Source organism: Pogoniulus pusillus, chromosome 42 (assembly GCF_015220805.1).
Source record: "Pogoniulus pusillus isolate bPogPus1 chromosome 42, bPogPus1.pri, whole genome shotgun sequence".
Taxonomy (NCBI): Eukaryota; Metazoa; Chordata; class Aves; order Piciformes; family Lybiidae; genus Pogoniulus; species Pogoniulus pusillus.
This window is the reverse complement of record NC_087305.1, coordinates 3,759,953-3,780,430: the sequence shown is the minus strand read 5'-3', so window position 1 is coordinate 3,780,430 and position 20,478 is coordinate 3,759,953. Positions and strand designations below refer to the sequence as shown.

General features: G+C 53.8%; 1 protein-coding gene across 4 annotated transcripts in view; it reads right to left on the bottom strand.

Annotated features, from left to right (window-relative positions):
* The window catches only part of SLC23A2 (solute carrier family 23 member 2), a 60,814-nt gene that overhangs the window by 8,273 nt on the left and 32,063 nt on the right, over nucleotides 1-20,478 (bottom strand). For all 4 annotated transcript variants that reach the window (XM_064175720.1, XM_064175721.1, XM_064175719.1 and 1 more), the window contains 6 exons: nucleotides 16,862-16,950; nucleotides 15,272-15,342; nucleotides 13,887-14,068; nucleotides 6,386-6,506; nucleotides 4,645-4,801; nucleotides 817-964 (listed from right to left, as the gene is read on the bottom strand). In XM_064175720.1, coding sequence (XP_064031790.1) covers nucleotides 817-964; nucleotides 4,645-4,801; nucleotides 6,386-6,506; nucleotides 13,887-14,068; nucleotides 15,272-15,342; nucleotides 16,862-16,950 — 768 coding nt within the window. The remainder of the gene's footprint in view (nucleotides 1-816; nucleotides 965-4,644; nucleotides 4,802-6,385; nucleotides 6,507-13,886; nucleotides 14,069-15,271; nucleotides 15,343-16,861; nucleotides 16,951-20,478) is intronic.

Here is a 20,478-nt window from a genome sequence, read left to right as displayed (position 1 = left end):
CTGGAAATCACAAGCAGGAAAAGAGTCAAACTTGGCTGAGTGCAGACTCCCTTCAGACCATGCTCTGACTGCAGCCCAGCTGGGGCCATGCCCAGGCACCTGTCCCAGACTGAGTTCATGGTTCAAGCTCCAGCACATCTGGGAACCCAGCAACAGTTGTGTGTTCTGTGTCTTAGCCACCCAAGTCTTTAAGGTGGGGAAGCCACAAAGTAACTCAAACTGAACACAGAGCTGCTTCTGAGTCCTAAAACTGTACTGCAGGTGAGCTTCACAAGGTCTCATGGCTGGAAGGAACCTTGGAGATCATCAACCTCACTGCCACAGGCAGGGACACCTCTCCTCTGGCTGCAGCCCAGCACACAGCTGCCTGCTGTACTGCAGAAGGGCACTGCTGGCTCCTGGGGAGCTGCTCAGCACCCAACACCCCCAAGTCTCTTCCCTCAGGGCTGCTCTCAACTCACTCTGCACCCAACCTGGATTTGTGCCCGGGGTTGGCCTGACCCAGACTCTGCACTGTGATTTGTTGAGCCTCATCCAGGTTCTGAGCCCAGAACTGACTTAGAGCTCTGCTTCCTAGAGAAACTGCACCAGGAACTTCCACAGACTCCAAGAGGAACAGGACTGAGTTTCCAATGCTCCATCTGCACCAAAACAATTCCCCATGACAATTGCAGCTTTCATTTCCCACCCTTGGCCTCCGTGCTTCACTAAACTGTAACATTCCAGCTGAGAGCACATTCCTGTCCTACCCCAAGGCAAAGGGAACAAAGGAAAGGAGCCTGGGACATGCACAACCACTTCTTCTTTCCCACATACCTGTTTATTGCGTGGATGGGTGGAGGGGGAGCACAGGACAGCCTGGCACAGGCATAGTAATCTCCTATGGACTCGATGATGCTGGCGACGACGGCGCTGAGCATTCCGATCACCCCCGCGGCTGAGATGGTTGGCAGCCCCCACTGAACTGTGAAGGACACAGCACTGAAACCTCCTGTGCCACAGCAAACAACTCAGCTATCAAAACACAGAGCTGTTGCATGAAAGCACAGAGTGGGTGAGGTCAGAGCAGACCTCCAAGAGCATCAAGTCCATGAGCTGACGCAGCACTGCCAAGGCAGCACCAGCCCCTGGCCCTCAGCACCACAGCTGCATGGCTTGGAAACTCCTCCAGGGATGAGGACTCCATCACTGCCCTGGGCAGCCTGGGACAGGCTTGGACATCCTTAAACACCTCCAGGGATGAGGCCTCAACCACCTCCCTGGGCAACCCATTCCAGCCTCTCACCACTCTCATGTTCAACAGCTTCCTCACATGTCTAGCCTGAGCCTACCCATCTCCAGCTTTGCTCCATTCTCCAGTCCTGGCACTCCCTGATATCCTTAAAAGGCTTTTTTTAGGCCCCCTTCAGATGCTGCAAGGCCACAAGAAGGTCACCTGGGAGCCTCCTCTGCTCCAGCCTGCACAGCCCCAACTCTTTCAGGCTGTGCTCACAGCAGAGCTGCTGCAGCCTCTGAGCCCTTCTCTGGACACACTGCTCCAGCCCATCCTCGTGGTCCTTCTCTGGACATGCTCCAGCAGATCCACATCCTTCTTGCAATGGGGGCTCTAGAGCTGGATACTGTACTCCAGGTGAGGTCTCCTCTTGGAGTGAGTGACCCAAAACTGAACACAGAACTCAAGGTGTGGCCTCCCCAGCGCCGAGTACAGGGGGACAATCCCTGTCCTGCTCCTGCTGGCCAAGCTATTTACTCAAGATCAGCCTTGCTGTGGCCTTGGGCAGCCTGCTCTAGTTGGAGGTGTCCTTGCTGACTGCAGGTAGGTTGGTCAAGATGATCTCTGAGGGTCCCTTCCAACCTGATGCTGATTTAATGGAACCAGCAAACTCCTCTGGCAGTTAGCCTGTTAGCAAGTCCAAGTGGATGAAAAGAGCAAAGGGAAAGCTGCCCAACTAATTGCTTTGATCTTGTTTGGAAAAGACCCAACCCCCTCCTCTGAACCTCACCAAAAGACAAAAAAAATTCCTGCAGTTGAGAAGGAATCTGAAAAAAAAACCAAACCCAACCAACTCTGGCCAGGGAGGTGAAGGCTACTTCATTAAGTACTGCTCTAACAAAACCTCAGCCTCTGCTCCCCCACATCCAGCCACGGGCACTGCACAGACACCTTCCCCCTTTCTCACACTCCTGCAGAAGAGGGAAAGAAGATTAATTTAAGCCTCTAAAAACCACACACACACAAAAAAACCCACACCAAAAAAACCCCAGCAAACAACAACAAAACCCCAACTTGGCAGCTGCTCCACAGCAATTGCCTGGCTGCTTTTATCATCTCTTTGAAACAGATGAGCCTCTCCCGACAAAAGGAACTTTTAAGTCACACAAAGGTGAATGAACAAAGCTGCAGCAGTGGGAAAAGGTCTAAGCAGGGTGGAGAAGTTCTCCTCTTCTTCTTTCCCAAAAGCTTCTATTGTCCACCCTGCCAGGGCTGCTTTGCAAGTGGTTTCTATTAAGGACTAATAAGAGCTAAAGCCTAAGGAAAACCATAATGAGCTGCATCATGGCGACGCAGTGGGAGAGCCAAAAACGTCTCTTTGGTCTAATCCAGTAGAGGATTATCACTGCTATTATCATAGAATCATAGAGCCAAGTAGGTTGGAAGAGAGCTCCAAGCTCAGCCAGTCCAACCTAGCACCCAGCCCTGCCCAACCAACCAGACCATGGCACTCAGTGCCCCAGCCAGGCTTGGCTGCAACACCTCCAGCCACAGCCACTCCACCACCTCCCTGGGCAGCCCATTCCAATGCCAATCACTCTCTCTGACAACAACTTCCTCCTAACATCCAGCCTCAACCTGCCCTGCCACAGCTTGAGACTCTGTCCCTTTGTTCTGTTGCTGCTTACCTGGCAGCAGAGCCCAACCCCACCTGGCAACAACCTCCCTTCAGGCAGCTGCAGGCAGCAATGAGCTCTGCCCTGAGCCTCCTCTGCTGCAGGCTGCACCCCCCCAGCTCCCTCAGCCTCTCCTCATAATTATGTTGTTGTTAGTACAGAAACACTGAATGGTTTGGTGTGTGGGGACCTTCAAGACCATCCAGCTCCAACCACCCACCACAGGCAGGGACACCTCCCACCAGCCCAGGCTGCTCAAGGTCCCATCCCACCTGGCCTTGAACACCTCCAGGGAGGGGGCATCCACAGCCTCCCTGGGTAACCTGTGTCAGAGTCTTCCCACCCCCAGGGGGAAGAATTTCCTTCTAATTTCCAGCCTCAATCCAACTTCTTCTAGTCTGTAGCCATCATCCCTCATCCTGTCACTCCCAGCCGTTGTCAGAAGTCCCTTCCCAGCTCTCCTGCAGCCCTTTCAGGTACTGGAAGGTTTCTCTAAGGTCTCCCTGGGACCTTCTCTTCTGCAGCCAACAGCCCAAACTCTCCCAGCCTGTCTTTGCAGCAGAGGTTCTTCAGCTTTGTGATCATCTTCACCACATCCTCTGGCCCTGCTCTAACAGTTCCATGGAAATAATATCCAAAAATACCACCCCCCAATACCCCAGGAAGAGTATCTTCCACTTGTCCAATGTCAGCCCAGCTTCTTCCACTCTGAGGCCACCAGCCCTCACCCTGTGCCTTTGCACAAAGTCCCCACCCATGGCATCTTTAGGTCAGTGCATGGGAATGTAGCACTGAGAGAATCACAGAATCAAGTAGGTTGCAAAAGACCTCTGAGATCATCGAGTCCAACCTAGCACCTAACCCTTCTAACAAACCAACCCCTGGCACCAAGTGCCTCATGCAGCCTCCTCTTAAACACCTCCAGGGACTGTGACTTCACCACCTCCCTGGGCAGCCCATTCCAATGCCAATCACTCTCTTTGTTCTTCCTAACACCCAGCCTGAACCTGCCCTGGCACAACCTGAGGCTGTGTCCCCTTGTTCTGTCCCTGGTTGCCTGGCAGCAGAGACCAACTTCACCCCATTCCAATCTCCCTGCAGGCAGCTGCAGACAGCAATGAGCTCTGCCCTGAGCCTCCTCTGCTGCAGGCTGCACCCCCCCAGCTCCCTCAGCCTCTCCTCACAGGGCTGTGCTCCAGGCCCCTCCCCAGCCTTGCTGCCCTGCTCTCACAGTACCACAGTATTATCAGGGTGGGAAGAGACCTCACAGATCATCAAGTCCAACCCTTTACCACAGAGCTCAAGGCTAGACCATGGCACCAAGTGCCATGTCCAACACCTTCCAGCACCTCAACATCTTTCTTAAAGTGAGTGGCCCAGAACTGGACGCAGCACCCAAGGTGTGGCCTGAGCAGTGCTGGGTACAGAGGCAGAAGGATTGCCCTCGTCCTGCTGGCCACACTGCTCCTGAGCCAGCCCAGGATGCCATTAGCCTTCTTGGCTACCTGGGCACACTCCTGGCTCATGTTCAGCTTTGAACCAGCACCCCCAGCTCCCTCTCTGCCTGGCTGCTCTCAGCCACTCTGGCCCCAGCCTGCAGCACTGCTTGGGGCTGTTGTGGCCAAAGCGCAGAACTTGGCACTTGGCCTCGTTCAAACTCCCGGTGAGAAAAGCAGCAAGGCTCCTGAAGACAAGAGAAAGGAAGCTGAGAGGCACAGCAGTGGAGAGGCAGCTTCTAGAGCCTTCCATACTTACAGGGATAGGGAACCTTGAACCAGGGAGCTACCAGCAGCACCCCTCGGCGCGCGTCGGTGCGGGCGTAGAAGCCGTACTTGGAGCTGTCGGGGGGGAAGACGTCTGTCACCGTGAAGATGAAGCACAGCAGCCAGGAGACCAAGATAGCCAAAATGATCTGTGGGAGAGGAGAAACCAAGCTGGGTAAAATAAAGTCCCCCTGGCAATGCTCACCTGCAGCTAGCAGGTCTGGCAGAGAGTGTCTGCTATGGACGCAGCTGAGCGTGAGCTCGAGGGGCACTGACTGAGCAAGCAGAAAATCCTGGAGTAGAGCTCTTGGGATGCCTGCATCCACCTCTGGAGTCCTCAAGGGAGGACATGGACAGGATGGAGGAGGTCCAGAGGATGCAGTGAAGATGATCACAAAAGTGGAGAACTTCTGCTATGGGGACAGGCTGGGAGTGTTTGGGCTGCTCGGCCTGGAGAAGAGAAGGCTCCAGGCAGAGCTTAGAGCTGCATTTCAGTATCTGCAGGGGACCTCCAGGCAGGCTGGGGACTGTTCAGGAGGGCCTGTGGAGCTAGGACAAGGGCAATGGTTTGAAACTGGAGCAGGGCAGATTTAGAGTGGTCATCAGGAGGAAGTTGTGCACAGTGAAGGGGGTGAGACACTGGTACAGGCTGCCCAAGGCAGTGGTGGAGGCCAAATCCCTGGAGCCATTCAAGCACAGCCTTGCTGTGTCCCTGGGCAACCTGCTCCAGCTGGAGGTGTCCCTACTGAGTTCAGGGGGTTGGACAAGCCAGCAGTGTGCACCTGCAGCCCAGAAAGCCAACCAGATCCTCCTGGGCTGCATCAGAAGAGTGGCCAGCAGGGTGATTCTCCCCCTCTGCTCTGCTCTGACCCCACCTGGAGTACTGCATCCAGCCCTGGAACCCCCATTAAAAGAAGGATGTGGAGATGCTGGAGAGTGTCCAGAGCAGGGCCAGGAGGATGCTCAGAGGCTGCAGCAGCTCTGCTGTGAGCACAGACTGAAAGAGTTGGGGCTGTGCAGGCTGCAGCAGAGGAGGCTCCCAGGGGACCTTCTTGTGGCCTGCCAGCATCTGAAGGGGGCTCCAAAAAAGCTGTGGAGGGACTTTTGAGGCTGTGAGGGAGTGGCAGGAGTGGGGGGGATGGAGCAAAGGTGGAGGTGGGGAGAGTGAGGCTGGAGGTGAGGAGGAAGTTGTTGAGCAGGAGAGTGGTGAGAGCCTGGCAGGGGCTGCCCAGGGAGGTGGTTGAGGCCCCATGGCTGGAGGTGTTTGAGGCCAGGCTGGCTGAGGCTGTGTGCAGCCTGCTCTAGGGTAGGGTGTCCCTGGGCATGGCAGGGGTTGGCACTGCCTGCTCCTTGTGCTCCCTTCCAACCCTGACTGATTCTATGACTCGATGAAGATGCCCTTGGAGGGTCTCTTCCAACCCACTACAATCTGTGACTTAGTCTCCATCAGAGCTGGGAGCTGGCAGGGCTACCAAGGAGGCTGCTTCCTGTGGCAAATGAACTTCCCAAAATCCCACTGAAGCTTTTCCAGATTCACAGACTGCATTGGGTTAGAAGTGACCTTCAAAGGTCATCGTGTCCAACCTCCCTGCCCTCAGCAGGGACACCTCCAACTCTGCTCTCTCACCCTTGTGACTGCGTTCAGCAAAATCAAAAACCAAGAGAAAAACCAAACCCCAAACCAGAAACCCTGAGGTTGTTTTGCCAACTGAAGAACAAGTTCAAGTACTTACAGGGAACATCTTGAAGAGCTGCAGCCTGTATGCTGTCCATCCTTTCTTGGACTTGTAAATGGGTAAGGGGAATTTGACATTCCTGGCATACTGGGAGAACAGCAAGACCAGGAAAATAGTCCTGAGAACAGAAGAGAGGAGGAGGTTGTTAGAACCACTGTGGTAAAAATCCCAGCAGGGCAAAAGAGGGATCCTGCCCCTTGCCTCTGCTCTGCTGAGTCCCCACCTCCAATCCTGCCTCCAGCAGGAGGAGGACACAGAGCTGCTGGAGTGAGGCCAGAGGAGGCTACAAAGATGATCCAAGGGCTGGAGCAGCTCTGCTGTGAGCACAGGCTGAGGGAGCTGGGAGGGTGCAGCCTGCAGAGGAGAAGGCTCCAGGGGGACCTCAGAGCTGCTGCCAAGAGCTGAAGGGATCCTGCAGGAAGGCTGCAGAGACTTTTGCTGAGGGTGCCCAGAGCCAGGCCAAGGGGGAATGGTTTGGAGCTGAGGCAGAGCAGGGTTAGAGTGGAGCTGAGGAAGAAGTTGTTGAGTGTGAGGGTGGTGAGAGCCTGGCACAGGCTGCCCAGGGAAGCTGTGGCTGCCTGCTGCCTGGAGGTGTTCAAGGCCAGGCTGGATGAGGCCTTGAGCAGCTGAGTCTAGCTGAGAGGTGTCCCTGGGCACGGTGGGGAGGTCAGAGCAGCTGAGCTCTAAGGTCCCTTCCAACCTGAGCCATTCTATGACTCTGTGACATTCTTCTCAGCACAAACCTTTTCAGGCTCTCCAGAGCCAGAACCCCCCTGAACATTTTGCATGCAGCACAAGACAAGGAGCAGCAGACAACATCTCCAAATCAATGATTGCCTCACAAAACCCAAACCAGGCTACTTTGTACTCTGAAGTGCTGCAAAAAGCAGCCCAGCAGCAAACAGGGAAATGAAAGCAGGAAGATGGATCTAGACACCAGAAAGCTCTTCAGAGCCATTAGTGAAGGGCTGCACTGCCCTGCCTGCTCCTTCTGCACTCAAGCTCTGGCTGGCCAGCTCTGCTCATCACAAAGGCTGCTGCCAGCAAGAAGAAAGAGGAAAGCAGGAGGCCAGGAGTGACTCAATGCTGCATTTCCAGATTTGCACAAAACTGCCAAGCACTTGAAAAATGCCTGTTGAGGGAAATTCCTTCTCCTTCAGGAGCAGAGAATCTTTCTAAGCATCTCAATTATTTTTGCCTGTGCATCTTGGCACTGAACAGCTTCAACTTGAGCAAACTAAAGCCCCTCCAAACCAAGACCCTCTTCGACTGCAGTTCACCAGGAACTCAGTTTGCTCTGGTTGGTTTTGGTGCCTCAAGTGTTATGCATTCCCTTCCCCTCCACTCAAAAGTGCTCAGCTCCCCTCTGCATTAAAACTGCATCCAACTGCACAGCTAAAACAAGGCTCCACAGCAAAGAAAACTAAGGGCAGGTTGCTCAGCTCTGAAACAGCCCAACCCAGTTCTGCTTGGAAAAGGCTGCACAAAGAGTCAGGCTGAGTGAGGGAGCAAAGCTCTGCTGCAATCTGAGATGATGTTTTTATCAGCTGACTTTCAGGAAGAAAAATAAAGGGCAGGATTTTAAGCCTCTCTGCCTCCCTTTTCTGTCCAAGATCAGCTTCAGGCTGTAGGAAACAAAACAGAGCTTTATTCTCCTCCTCAGGCTGCAGGAACAAAGAGCACTGCATAAGAAGAGGGTCACTGCACAAGGAGGAGGTCACTGCACAAGGAGGAGGTCACCACTGCACAAGGAGGAGGGTCACTGAACCGGGGGGGTCACCACTGCACAAGAAGAGGGTCATTGCACAAGGAGGAGGTTGCTGCACAAGGGGTGGGGGTCACTGCATAAGGAGGAATCACTGCACAAGGAGAGAGTGGGTCACTGCACAAGGAGGGGGTCACTGCACAAAGAGGGGGTCACTGCACAAAGAGGGGGTCACCACTGCACAAGGAGGAGGGTCACTGAACGGGGGGGGTCACCACTGCACAAGAAGAGGGTCACTGCACAAGGAGGGGGTCCTGCACAAGGAGGGGATGCTGCACAAGGAGGGGGTCCTGCACAAGGAGGGGATGCTGCACAAGGAGGGGAGGGATCACTGCACAAGGTGGGGGGGGTGTCACTCAGAACCTTTGCCCCCCAGCAGAGCAGCAGGCCAAAAGCACCTTCTTTGCCTTGCCTTCAGGCAAGGCTTTGGCCTCTCTCCCAAAGGCCATCACAGAAAGGTGAGCACTGCTCTCTGCCAGCAGCTTCCCCATGAGGCCCTGAGGACAGGAGCCTCTGGACTGGAGATGAGGAAGGAATTCTGGACAGTGAGGGTGAGGAAACACTGGCACAGGTTTGCCCAGGGAGGTCGTGGAGCACAGAAGCACAGAATGTGATCTTTGATCACATTCTGTGCTTCTGTGCTCCACGACCTCCCTGGAGGTGCTCAAGGCCAGGTTAGATGAGGCCCTGAGCAGCCTGAGCTGGTGGGATGTGTCCCTGCCCATGGCAGAGGGTTGGACCTGGATGGTTTTTAAGCTCCTTTCCAACCCAAACCATTCTGTGATTCCATGAAGGTTATTTTTAAGGAGGAGAATAACTCTGGGACCTATCAGGCCTGGAAGCAACTGTGGGAGCAGCTGGCAGCTCATGTCAGAGGGCAGGGAGAGCTGCAGTCCTCCTCTGCAGGGTCCATGGCTCTGAGCTGATGTTTGCAAAGCCCTTTGCAAGGCCCCAGCCAAGCCTCAGCCCCTCACAGGGTGTGAAGGGAACACATTGGCTCCAAAAAGGGAACTGAATGATCTTAAACTCATTCAACCCATTCTATGATCCTATGAATCCACCTTTTATAGATCAAATTATTTCAGCCTGGCACCTGCAGAACAAATGAGGTCAGGGAACAACGTTTGGGCAGCTCAGAATCCTGTCCAAGAGCATCTGCAGCTAAGGCAGAGCAGCTCTGGCACAGGTAGCACTCTGCTGTGCCAGGCAGCAGGGCAGCATTTCTGCCTCATCAGAACAGCCCTGACAATTTCAAGTGCCACATCAAGTTATTTTGGAGTGCTTCTGGATGGCTGTGGAGCTCTTTCCAACACTCCAGGGCACATTTTTTTGCGTGGCAGAAGCCAGCCAGTACTGCCTGGGTCACATTTAAATCCTCATCCTAAATGGATTGATTTCCCTTTTTATTTCCTCTCCCTTCCCATCTGCAAAATGTCAACTCCAATTCCAGGTTTCCATGTCAAAGGGCTGCTGGATTGATTTAACATTAGCCCTAACTTGCAGAGAATTTGGTTTACAGGAAAAGAAAACCTTCCTTTGAGTCAGCTGCTTGATCTAATAAGAGTTACTAAAGCATTCCTGATGCCAACATCCAAGGGGAAAGAGAATTAAAGAGCCCTTTCCATCACAGCCTGCACTCACAGAATGCTTTGCATGTTCAAAGTGCTGTGCAAAGAGATTAGGCAGAGCAGAATCAACCCATTCAGAGAATCACTGAAGGGTCTGGCTTGGAAGGGATCTTAAAGGTCATCCAGTTCCAGCCCCTTGCCATAGGCAGGGATGCCTCCTGCTAGCCCAGGTTGCTCAAGGCCTCATCCAGCCTGGCCTTGGACAAGCAGTGGAATTCAGGTGAACTGAGAATTGGCTGCAACCCTTAAATGCTCTCCCAATCCATCCCTGTTGTCTTTACTTAACATTCTACCTTTGTGCAGGCCTGCAGAAGCACTGAAATGTGGGACAGATGATGCTAAATAGACTCCTGCTGCTTCCAGAGCCAGCACAGGGTTGGTTGCCATACACTGAATACAGCAATTCCCTGCTCTCCACACTCTGCTTTCCATCCCTCTTTGGCTGCTGAGTCACAGGAAGCTTTTGTCTCCTCTTCATCTCATTCTGTCATTCCCCTTCATACCACTAAAGGCAATTCTCTACTCTGCCTGGCAGCTCCACCTGCAGAAGTGCCACACCCTGGAATTCACTCTCAAAGCTTTTTAGTCTCCTGGACTGAAATCTGTCTGCTTCTGCCCCAAGACTGATGGCACTCATGGACTGAAATCTGTCTGCTTCTGCCCCAAGACTGATGGCACTCATGGACTGAAATCTGTCTGCTTCTGCCCCAGGACTGATGGCACTCATGGACTGAAATCTGTCTGCTTCTGCCCCAAGACTGATGGCACTCATGGACTGAAATCTGTCTGCTTCTGCCCCAAGACTGATGGCACTCATGGACTGAAATCTGTCTGCTTCTGCCCCAAGACTGATGGCACTCATGGACTCAAATCTGTCTGCCTGTGCCCCAAGACTGATGGCACTCCTGGACTGAAATCTGTCTGCTTCTGCCCCAAGACTGATGGCACTCATGGACTCAAATCTGTCTGCTTCTGCCCCAAGACTGATGGCACTCATGGACTGAAATCTGTCTGCCTGTGCCCCAGGGCTGATGGCACTCATGGACTCTGCCTCCTGGACTCAAATCTGTCTGCCTGTGCCCCAGGGCTGATGGCACTCATGGACTCTTGATTGCTGGTAAGCAAACCAGGAATGCTGAATGAGCCACTTCTGCCAGTGGTGTTTGCTGTTGCAGAGTGAGAAACACAGACAACAGCACCATAATGTGATCTTGGAGGTCTCTTCCAACCTGATTTATCCTCTGACATCCTATTTCTCACAGGAAAAGCAGAAATGAAGTGGGCACTGACCTCTCCTTTCTGCAGCACTGAGCTAGCCCCAGCCAATGGCTTCACTCTGCTCTGGGGAGGCCACAGCTGGAGTACTGTGACCAGTTCTGGGCTCCCCAGTTCAAGAAGGGTAGGGACATGCTGGAGAGGGGACAGAAAAGGGCTACAAAGAGGAAAATCTCTCTGACCCTAATGCTGATTAATCTTTTGTGCCTCTGGGTCAGAGCTCTGGAAATCACTGGCAGCTGGAGGGGATTGGAACCTCTCTGTGATGGGCAAAGGCTGAGAGAATTGGGGCTGCTGAGTGTGGAAAAGAGCAGCCCGAGAGGGGATCTCATCAGTGCTCATCAACACTTCAGAGTGGGTGTCAGGAGGATGGGGCCAGGCTTTGTGCAGTGGTGCCCAGGTCAAGAGGTGACTGGCACCAACCTGAGCAGCAGCAGTTCCATCTGAACAAGAGGAGGAGCTTCTTTAATTAAAGGGTAGCAGAGCACCTGAAACAGGCTACCCAGAGAGGTGGTGGAGTTTCCACTCTGGAGACATTCAAACCCCACCTGGATGTGTTTCTGTGGGGCTTTTTCTAGGTGACCCTGCCTTGGTAGTGGGGTTGGAGTGGATGAGCTCCAAGAGGTCCCTTCCAATCCTCACCATCTTGTGTTTCTGTGACTTCTGAAGTCCTCTGCTCTCCACACCTTGTGAGCAGCTGCTGTGCCTTGCCAGCTCCTCAAAGCCATAGATTCATGGAATGGTTTAGGTTGGAAGGGACCTCAAAGATCAGTCAGTTCCAATTGCCTGCCAAGGGCAAGGACATCTCCCACCAACCCAGGTTGCTCAAGACCTCCTCCAACCTGGCCTTAAACACCTCCAGGGAGGTTGTGGAGCACAGAATCATTGTCTCTCAGTATTTCCCTCATGGTTTCTCTGTTATTGCATTTCTATTTCCCAGCCTTTTCCAGAAGCCTTCCACTTCGAAGAGGAGGCTCCAAGGTGACCTTCTTGTGGCCTTTCAATATCTGAAGGAGGGCTACAAAAAAGGTGGGGAAGGACTTTTCAGGGTACCAGGGAGTGACAGGACTGGGGGGATGGAGCAGAGCTGGAGGTGGGGAGAGTGAGCCTGGATGTTGAGTATGAGAGTGGTGAGAGGCTGGAATGGGTTGCCCAGGGAGGTGGTTGAGGCCCCATGGCTGGAGGTGTTTGAGGCCAGGCTGGCTGAGGCTGTGTGCAGCCTGCTCTAGGGTAGGGTGTCCCTGGGCATGGCAGGGGGGTTGGAAGTGGCTGCTCCTTGTGGTCCCTTCCAACCCTGCCTGATTCTGTGATTTTGTGATCTCATCCAGTGAAAGGAAAAACAAATATGTAATCTTCACACTTCTGTGCCCTCTTTCTATTTTCCAGCCCTGAAGCAACAACCTCATTTTCCTCTTGGCTCACCTCCTAAATGCTTTCAATTCTCTCCTGTCATATTTCTGTCCTGAGTGTGGAGGAGGGGGGTGGGTAACACCCAAACCATCACAACGACTTGGAAGAGAAGAAGGTTATCAGGAGTAGTCAGCATGGATTTACCAAGGGGAAGTTGTGCTTAACTAACCTGAGAGCATTTTAGGATGCCACAACTGAATGGGCAGATTCAGGGAAACCAGTGGCTGTAGTCTACCTTGACCTCAGCAAGGCCTTTGACACCATCTCCCATGACATCCTGGTGAGTAAGTTCAGGAAGTGTGGGATGGAAGAGCAGGCAGTGAGGGGGGTTAGGAACTGGTTGCAAGATAGAGTTCAGAGGGTGCTGATCACTGGTGCCAGGTCCAGCTGGAGAGCTGTGACCAGTGCTGTCCCCCAGGGATCAGTGCTGGGGTCAGTCCTGTTCAACACCATCACCAATGACACTGATGAAGGCACTGACAGACAGAGTCTGCTCAGCAAGTTTGCTGATGACACCAAGCTGGGAGGCTTGGCTGGTACAGCTGGAGGCTGTGAGGCCATCCAGAGAGCCCTGGGCAGACTGAGAGCTGGGCACAGAGGAACCAGATGGAGCTCAACAGGACAAGTGCAGAGTCCTGCATCTGGGGAGGAATAACAAACTGCACCAGCACAGGCTGGGAGGTGACTGCTGGAGAGCAGCCCCAAGGAGAGGGACCTGGGGGTCCTGGTGGCTAACAGCTCCCCATGGCACAGCAATGTGCCCTGGGGGCCAAGGCCAATGGGATCCTGGGGGGTATTAGGCAGAGTGTGTCCAGAGATCAAGGGAGGTTCTCCTCCCCCTCTACTCTGCCCTGGGGATACTCCATCTTGAATACTACCTTAAATTTGGGGCTTCCCAGTTGAAGAGGGACAGGGATCTGCTGGAGAGGGCTATGTGGATGATGAGGGGACTGGAGGGCACTGCCTGATGAAGAGAGGCTGAGGGCCCTGGGGCTGCTTAGTCTGAGAGGAGAAGACTGAGAGGGGATCTGATAGATGTTTGTAAGTATCTGAGGGCTGCCAGGAGGGGGGGACAGGCTCTGCTCACTGCTCCCTGGGACAGCACATGGGTGTAAGTTGCAGCAAAAGAGGTTCTGCCTCAACACAAAGGGGAACTTCTTTACTGTGAGGGTCCCAGAGCCCTGGCACAGGCTGCCCAGAGAGGTTGTGGAGTCTCCTTCTGTGGAGCCTTTCCAGGCCTGTCTGGATGTGCTCCTCTGTGCTCTGTGTTAGAATTGTCCTGCTCTGGCAGGGGGCTTGGACTGGATGATCTCCTTGGGTCCCTTCCAACCCCTAACCTCCTGTGATCCTGTGACTTACCAAACCATGCCCCCCCTTTCCACACAGGGCTAAGGCAGACCCCCAGCACAGCAATACTTACAACATGGCAATCCCCCAGTGTTTGCCTGCTCTCTCTCCAGCAGCCTGGAAGCCTGAGAGGCCGATGAGGGCCACGGTGGGGGTGATGGTGAGGGGTCCGATGTAGCGCAGCAGGGCGCCGGGCAGGCCGAGCAGCCCAATCACCACCTCGATCAGGGAGGACATGATGATAGCACCTTGGATCTGAACAGAGAAGAAAAGGAGAGGGGGGGGGGTGGGGGAAAAAAAAAAGAGCCAAGCTCAGTCCAAGCCAAACCTCAGGCATTATTTTAAGCTTCTGCTCTGGATTACAAACTGCAGTTAAAAGAATTCAGTGACACAGAAGGGACTCAGCCAATTGGTTGGGGGTTGATTATTTTTGTTCAGCATCACAAAAAAAAAACAGCTCATTATTGGTTAAGTGAACTTTTTACTGCTTAAGCATAACACTTATTTGGGTTGGTTTTTTTTTTTTTCTCCACAAAACTATTCCACAACAGACCAGTGGGCCAGTCTCTGGTAGTTGTGTGGAAAGCACATCACACTGTCAGACAGGAGACCTGGGTTCCAGGCTAACCTTTAAGCTCTCAGATCGAACCGGCAAGGGTTGCTGGCGCCACGGAGGTGATGCTCCTAGCTCCTAGGGGCAGAGTGTGTGCTGCATTGTTCACAAGTGCTCCTTAGAAGCTGGTATAGAGCAGCGTTGTGGTCTCAGGAGACTGTCAGCCCTCTTGGCTGCAGGGCTCTTGGCAGGATGTAGCTATGGTTTGAACATGGGGAAGAGAGAGGGGTTGTTTTTAATTAAGAAAAAGCTTGCAGCCCAAAGCAACGGGATGGGAGATAAATTCCATGACACACGCCTTGATTTGGACTCTATCTACCACTCTTGGTGTGATGCCTGGGCACAACCCTCAGCCTGGGCTCTGCAGAGCGTGATGGAGTTGAGAACTGCAGTGCTGTGAGTGGAGAAGGAGTTGGATCTACTCCTGTCTTAGCAGAACAGGCTCCGACTCCAAGACACCTTGGGGTGCCCTGGGGGTGCTCTAAGTGCACATTCACCTTCCACGGGGCAGCCTGCTGGAGAGTGACAGCAGGCAGGGGCCTGGGAGCAGCTCAAGTGCTGCCAGGGAGCACAAAGCACCAAGTGCCAGGAGCAGAGTGTTCCTCTCAGTGCATTTTACTGCACGGCTCTTGGAATGTGGTCACTAACTCCTGGAATTCTCTGTCCAGCACTGAACAAGTCGACAAGGTGAAGACTTCCATGGAATGAGCACAGGAGTACATTCGAATGGAAATTGCAGTGAAAGGAGAAATTACCAACTCAAAAGAGGAGGACACAGAGATGGGTGGGTGAGAAACTCGACTGGAATGGGACAGAGCAACAGCTAAAGGCTGCTCCCACATTACCTCTCGGATTCTGGGATACCAGATGTGCTCAGTGTGAAGCAGCTCTGCTGTTCCGTTTGTAACTGTTAGATCTTACAAAGAGCAGAAAAGACAAACAAGAAAACACAGGGGTTTATTGATTGGTGGCCCAGCACTGCCAGCAGCCAACACAACAGCACAGAGTCAGAGTCCTGGAACGGCTCAGGTCGGCAGGGACCTCAGAGCTCATCTACTCCAACTTCCCTGCCGCACAGGGACACCTCTCAACCAGACTGGGCTGCTCAAGGCCTCATCCAGCCTGGTCCTTGACACCTCCAGGGAGGCAGAATCCACAGCTTCCCTGGGGAACCTACTCCAGAGTCTCATCACCTTTATACTGAAGAACTTTCTCCTAAGCTCCACTCTAAACCAGTCTAAAGCTACTCTCCCTCAGCAAGTGTCTCTCTGCAGCCTTCCTGCAGGATCCCTTCAGGCACTGGTAGGCAGCTCTAAGACTCCTCTCCAGGCTGCACTCCCCCAGCCTGTGCTCACAGCAGAGCTGCTCCAGCCCTGGCAGCATCTTTGTGCCCTTCTCTGGCCTCCCTCCAGCAGCTCTGTGTCCTCCTCCTGCTGGGGACAGCAGCACTGGAGGCAGGACTGGAGGTGAGGTCTGAGCAGAGTAGAGCCAAGGGGCAGGATCCCCTCTCTTGCCCTGCTGCCCACACTGCTCTGGCTGCATCCCAGCACACAGCTGCCTGCTGGGCTGCAGGAGGGCACTGCTGGCTCCTGGGGAGCTGCTCAGCACCCAACACCCCCAAGGCTCTTTCCTCAGGGCTGCTCTTAACCCACTCTACACCCAGCCTGGATTTGTGCCTGGGGTTGGCCCAACCCAGATGCAATAAATCTCTCCTTAAGCTGCCTGGGACAGCTGAGCCTCGATTTACACTGAATGGGAGTTCTGCAAGGCTCCAAATCAGAACTTGCTGAGGTTCCCTGGGAGCTAACCACTCATTTTTAGCCAAAGTGGGGGAAAAAAAATCTTCCCTTTTTGAAACCTTGGTCTGTGGGAAGGAGGAGGAGGAAGCTGGAGAGGTTGATCTCTAAGGCCCCTTCCCACCTAAGCCATTCTGTGATTCCATGAACCCAAATTCTTTTCCCACTCCAGCAAATGAATGAATGTGGAATCACTCAGCTGCACCCCAGGGACTGAGGGCTCCAGCATTTGGTGATCAGCACTTTAGGTCACCTGTTGAACAGTAAAATGACCTATGGTGACAACCTCATCTGACTCCTCCTGAAGGTTAAAGGGTTCAAGAGCAAGATGCAGCAAAGGCTCTTCCTGCTGAAGTAGGGGCAAGAATTCCTTTGCCATCAGAGGGGATCAGACAGCAAGAGCTGTGTGAGGCTTCACAGAATGGTTTGGGCTGGAAGAGACCTTAAAGATCATCCAGTTCCAAGCCCTTGGCATTGCCAAGGACACCTTCTACTAACCCAGGTTGCTCAAGGCCTCATCCAACATGACCTTGGACATCTTTGTCATATTTCCTGCTCAGATCTTCCAGCTTCTACCCCTCAAGGTTTGGCATTGGGTCAGTTGTCACTCCCAGCTGAACAAACACAAATGACACTTACCTGTACTGTTACATTTCCACTTCTCCAGGGAGAGGATTGCTCTGGCAGGTGCTAGGAAGGCAAAAGCACTCGCTTGGAACAAGGGTAACCTGTTGGGAAGGCAAAGAAGAGCTGCTGATGCTTCTCCCTGTTACTGTGCAGTGCAAGGCTATCCGCTGCAGCTTGGTGCTTAATTGTCCTCCAAACCATCCTGACTGGGGAGTGTGGACTGTGGGAAATAGGAGAACTGCTGGCTGGAAAGAACAGCCACAGAAACACTGAGTCTGGACAAAGCAGAGAGCTAACAGAAGAATCACACAATGTTAGGAGTTGGAAGGGACCTCTGCAGATCATCCAGCCCAGGCCCCATCCAGGGCAGGGCACCCAGGAACACATCCAGAGGGGTTTTCAAAGTCTCCAGAGAAGGAAGCTCCACAGCCTCTCTGGGCAGCCTGCTCCAGGCCTCCAGCACCCTCACACCAAACAACTTTCTCCTCACGCTGAGGTGGAACCTCCTGGGTTCCAGCTTGTGCCCATTATTCCTTGTCCTGTCACTGGGCACCACCAAAAAGAGTCTGTAACCTTCCTCCTGACACCCACCCCTCAGATATTTACAGCCACTGATCAGGTCCCCTCTCAGCTTTCTCTCCTCCAGACTAAGCAGCCCCAGGGCTCTCAGCCTTTATCCACAGCAGAGATCTTCCAGTCCCTTCATCATCCTCACAGCCTCCTCTGGACTCTCCCAGCACATCCTTGTCTCGCTCAAACTGGGGAGCCCAAAGCTACGAAGACACCACCAAAAACGGCTAAAGCAGACACTGATTGATGGCTCTGACTCAGCAGCACAAGGACACAGATGTCCCTTCTGATGTAAGCAGCAGGCAGACTGCTGAAGGTGCAGCTTTCCCCACTCCAGCAGCCGGAAGAGCTCTCGGGGAGCGCAGTGACTCCTGCAGGCTCCGCACCGCGGCGAGACTCCAGGCGCAGTCATCCACACACCTTCGGCTGGCAGCGTGGGTGTTAAAGAGCTGTGAGCTTGATAGCAGCAGATTAGATGTTCCAGCTGCCTCCCAGTAACAACCACAAAGGCTGCAAGAATCTCAAGAGGACATTCTTAGCATTGGTGTTTCCACTTCCCAACAGCTTTAAGATCTAAAGAGCATCCTCTTTAGCACCAGCCCTGGCTTGCACAACATCCCCAGCCTCCAGGGCACCCAGCTGCAGGGCTGATGCACTTTGAACTCTTCTATAAATACCAGACTGAAGTCAGATTCTCTTCACCAGCAGATCCCAAACTGCAGCCTATGGAACAACTGCTCCTGCAGCTCTTAGTTACTGCCCTGCGGCTATGGCTGCGGTGCGGAGCCTCCCTGCTAGGCAAGGAGCAGGGAAGGAGAAAGAACTGCAGCAGGGAAGGAGAAAGAACTGCAGCAGGGAAGGAGAAAGAACTGCAGCAGGGAAGGAGAAAGAACTGCAGCAGGGAAGGAGAAAGAACTGCAGCAGGGAAGGAGAAAGAACTGCAGCAGGGAAGGAGAAAGAACTGCAGCAGGGAAGGAGAAAGAACTGCAGCAGGGAAGGAGAAAGAACTGCAGCAGGGAAGGAGAAAGAACTGCAGCAGGGAAGGAGAAAGAACTGCAGCAGGGAAGGCGAAAGAACTGCAGCAGGGAAGGAGAAAGAACTGCAGCAGGGAAGGAGAAAGAACTGCAGCAGGGAAGGAGAAAGAACTGCAGCAGGGAAGGAGAAAGAACTGCAGCAGGGAAGGAGAAAGATCAGGAAAGGAACAAAGAAGGGAAAAGAAAACCCAAAGCAGTGGGGAGAAAAGTCCTGCACACACTGAACACCAGGAGAACCTCGGGGAAAGAGACAGAAGAGATCAAGCTAGAAGCATGTTACTAACAGTAGTTGTAAAGTTCACAGCATGGAGGTAGTTCAGCTACCAGAGAGTCACAGAATCCCAACGTGCTGGGGTTCAGATCAGCCAATCCAACCCCCCTGCCCCCAGCAGGGCACCCCCAGCAGCTTGCCCAGCAGCACAGTGCCCAGGGGGGGTTAGCAGCTCTGCACACAAGGAGGCTCCACAGCCTCTCTGGGCAGCCTGCTCCAGGCCTCAGCACCCTCACAACAAACAACTTTCTCCTCCTCTTCACATCCAACCTCCTGGGCTCCACTCTGTGCCCATTGCCCCTTGGTCTGGAACTGGGCACCACTGAGCAGAGTCTGGTCCCAGCCTCTTGCCTTGGCACTGGGCACCACTGAGCAGAGTCTGCCCCCCGGCTCTTGCCCCCCACAGCTCCTTCAGCTCCTGCTGAGCACTGCTCAGATGCCCTCTGGGGCTGCTCTCCTGCAGGCTCTCAGTCCCAGGGCTCTCAGCCTTTGCTGCTGCCAGAGCTGCTCCAGGCCCCTCAGCATCTTCCCAGCCTGCCCTGGACTCTCTCCAGCTCTTCCCTGCCCCTCTGCAACTGGGAAGCCCAGAATTGGACCTAGGACTTCAGATGTGCTGTGACTAGGGCAGAGTAGGAGATGAAAACTTCCCCCCCCTGCTGGCCCATGCCCCCCAGCAGACCATTTGCCTCCTTGGCCACCAGGGCATTTTGCTGCCTCGTGGGCAGGTTAACCTCCAACCTGTACTGCTGCACGAGGGTACCCCCCAGGAGAAGGGTTTGAGTTATGAACAAGGCAGGGCTGTGCCACAGCTGCAGACTGCACACAACACAGCAGCCAGCTGAGCACACCTGACTGGCATGCAAGTCCCTGCCAAGCTTCTTCTTCAAGCTCAGCTCAAAGCTTTATCTCTGCTAAGAAAGGGTTGGTAGAAACCAGGGCATGATTCACCTTATTTTTCAAGGTGCATTAAGCAAACTGGGCAAGGTGGTGCCCAGGGCAGAACATGTCAAACCTGCAACAAGCTGCTACTCCTCTGTGCCACCCACACAGGACTCTGTGTCCCCCTCAGAGGTGTTGCAAATACACCCTGCAAACACATTCTCCAGCAATGAAATCAGTTTGGGCCAGACCTGAGTGCAGATTGGGAGCTTTGCACCACGTAAAATACTCTGCACACAGCTTGCATCAGAGGGTCTTAGAAGGTCTGGCTCAGCTGCTTGCTCAGCCCTGCTGAGGAAGGACTGGGATGGGGAGTAAGAGGGGAAGGAGGCTCAAAGCTGTGTCCTTGTTCTGTCCTAGGCAGGAAGAAAAGGGAGAAAGCCTTTTTTGGGGGTTGTTTTTTTAAACTTAGAATTAGGCCAAGGCCACAGGGATGAGGTTCAACAATGCCAAGGGCTGGGTCCTGCCCTTGGCTCACAACCACACCAGGAAGGCTCCAGGCTAGAGGCAGAGTGGCTGGAAAGTGCCCAGTGGAAAAGGCCCTGGGGGTGGTGGTTGGCAGCAGCTAGAGATGAGCCAGGGGTGCCCAGGTGGGCATGGAGGCAGCAGCAGCTTGGCCTGAAGCAGCAATGGTGTGGGAAGCAGGAGCAGGGCAGGGATTGTGTCCCTGGACTGGGCACTGGGGAGGGCACAGCTTGAGTGCTGGGGTCAGGTTTGGGCCCCTCCCTCCAAGAAGGACACCGAGGAGCTGAAGCAGGTCCAGAGAAGGGCAAGAAAGGTGGGGAAGGGTCTGGAGAAGAGAGCTGGGGAGGAGC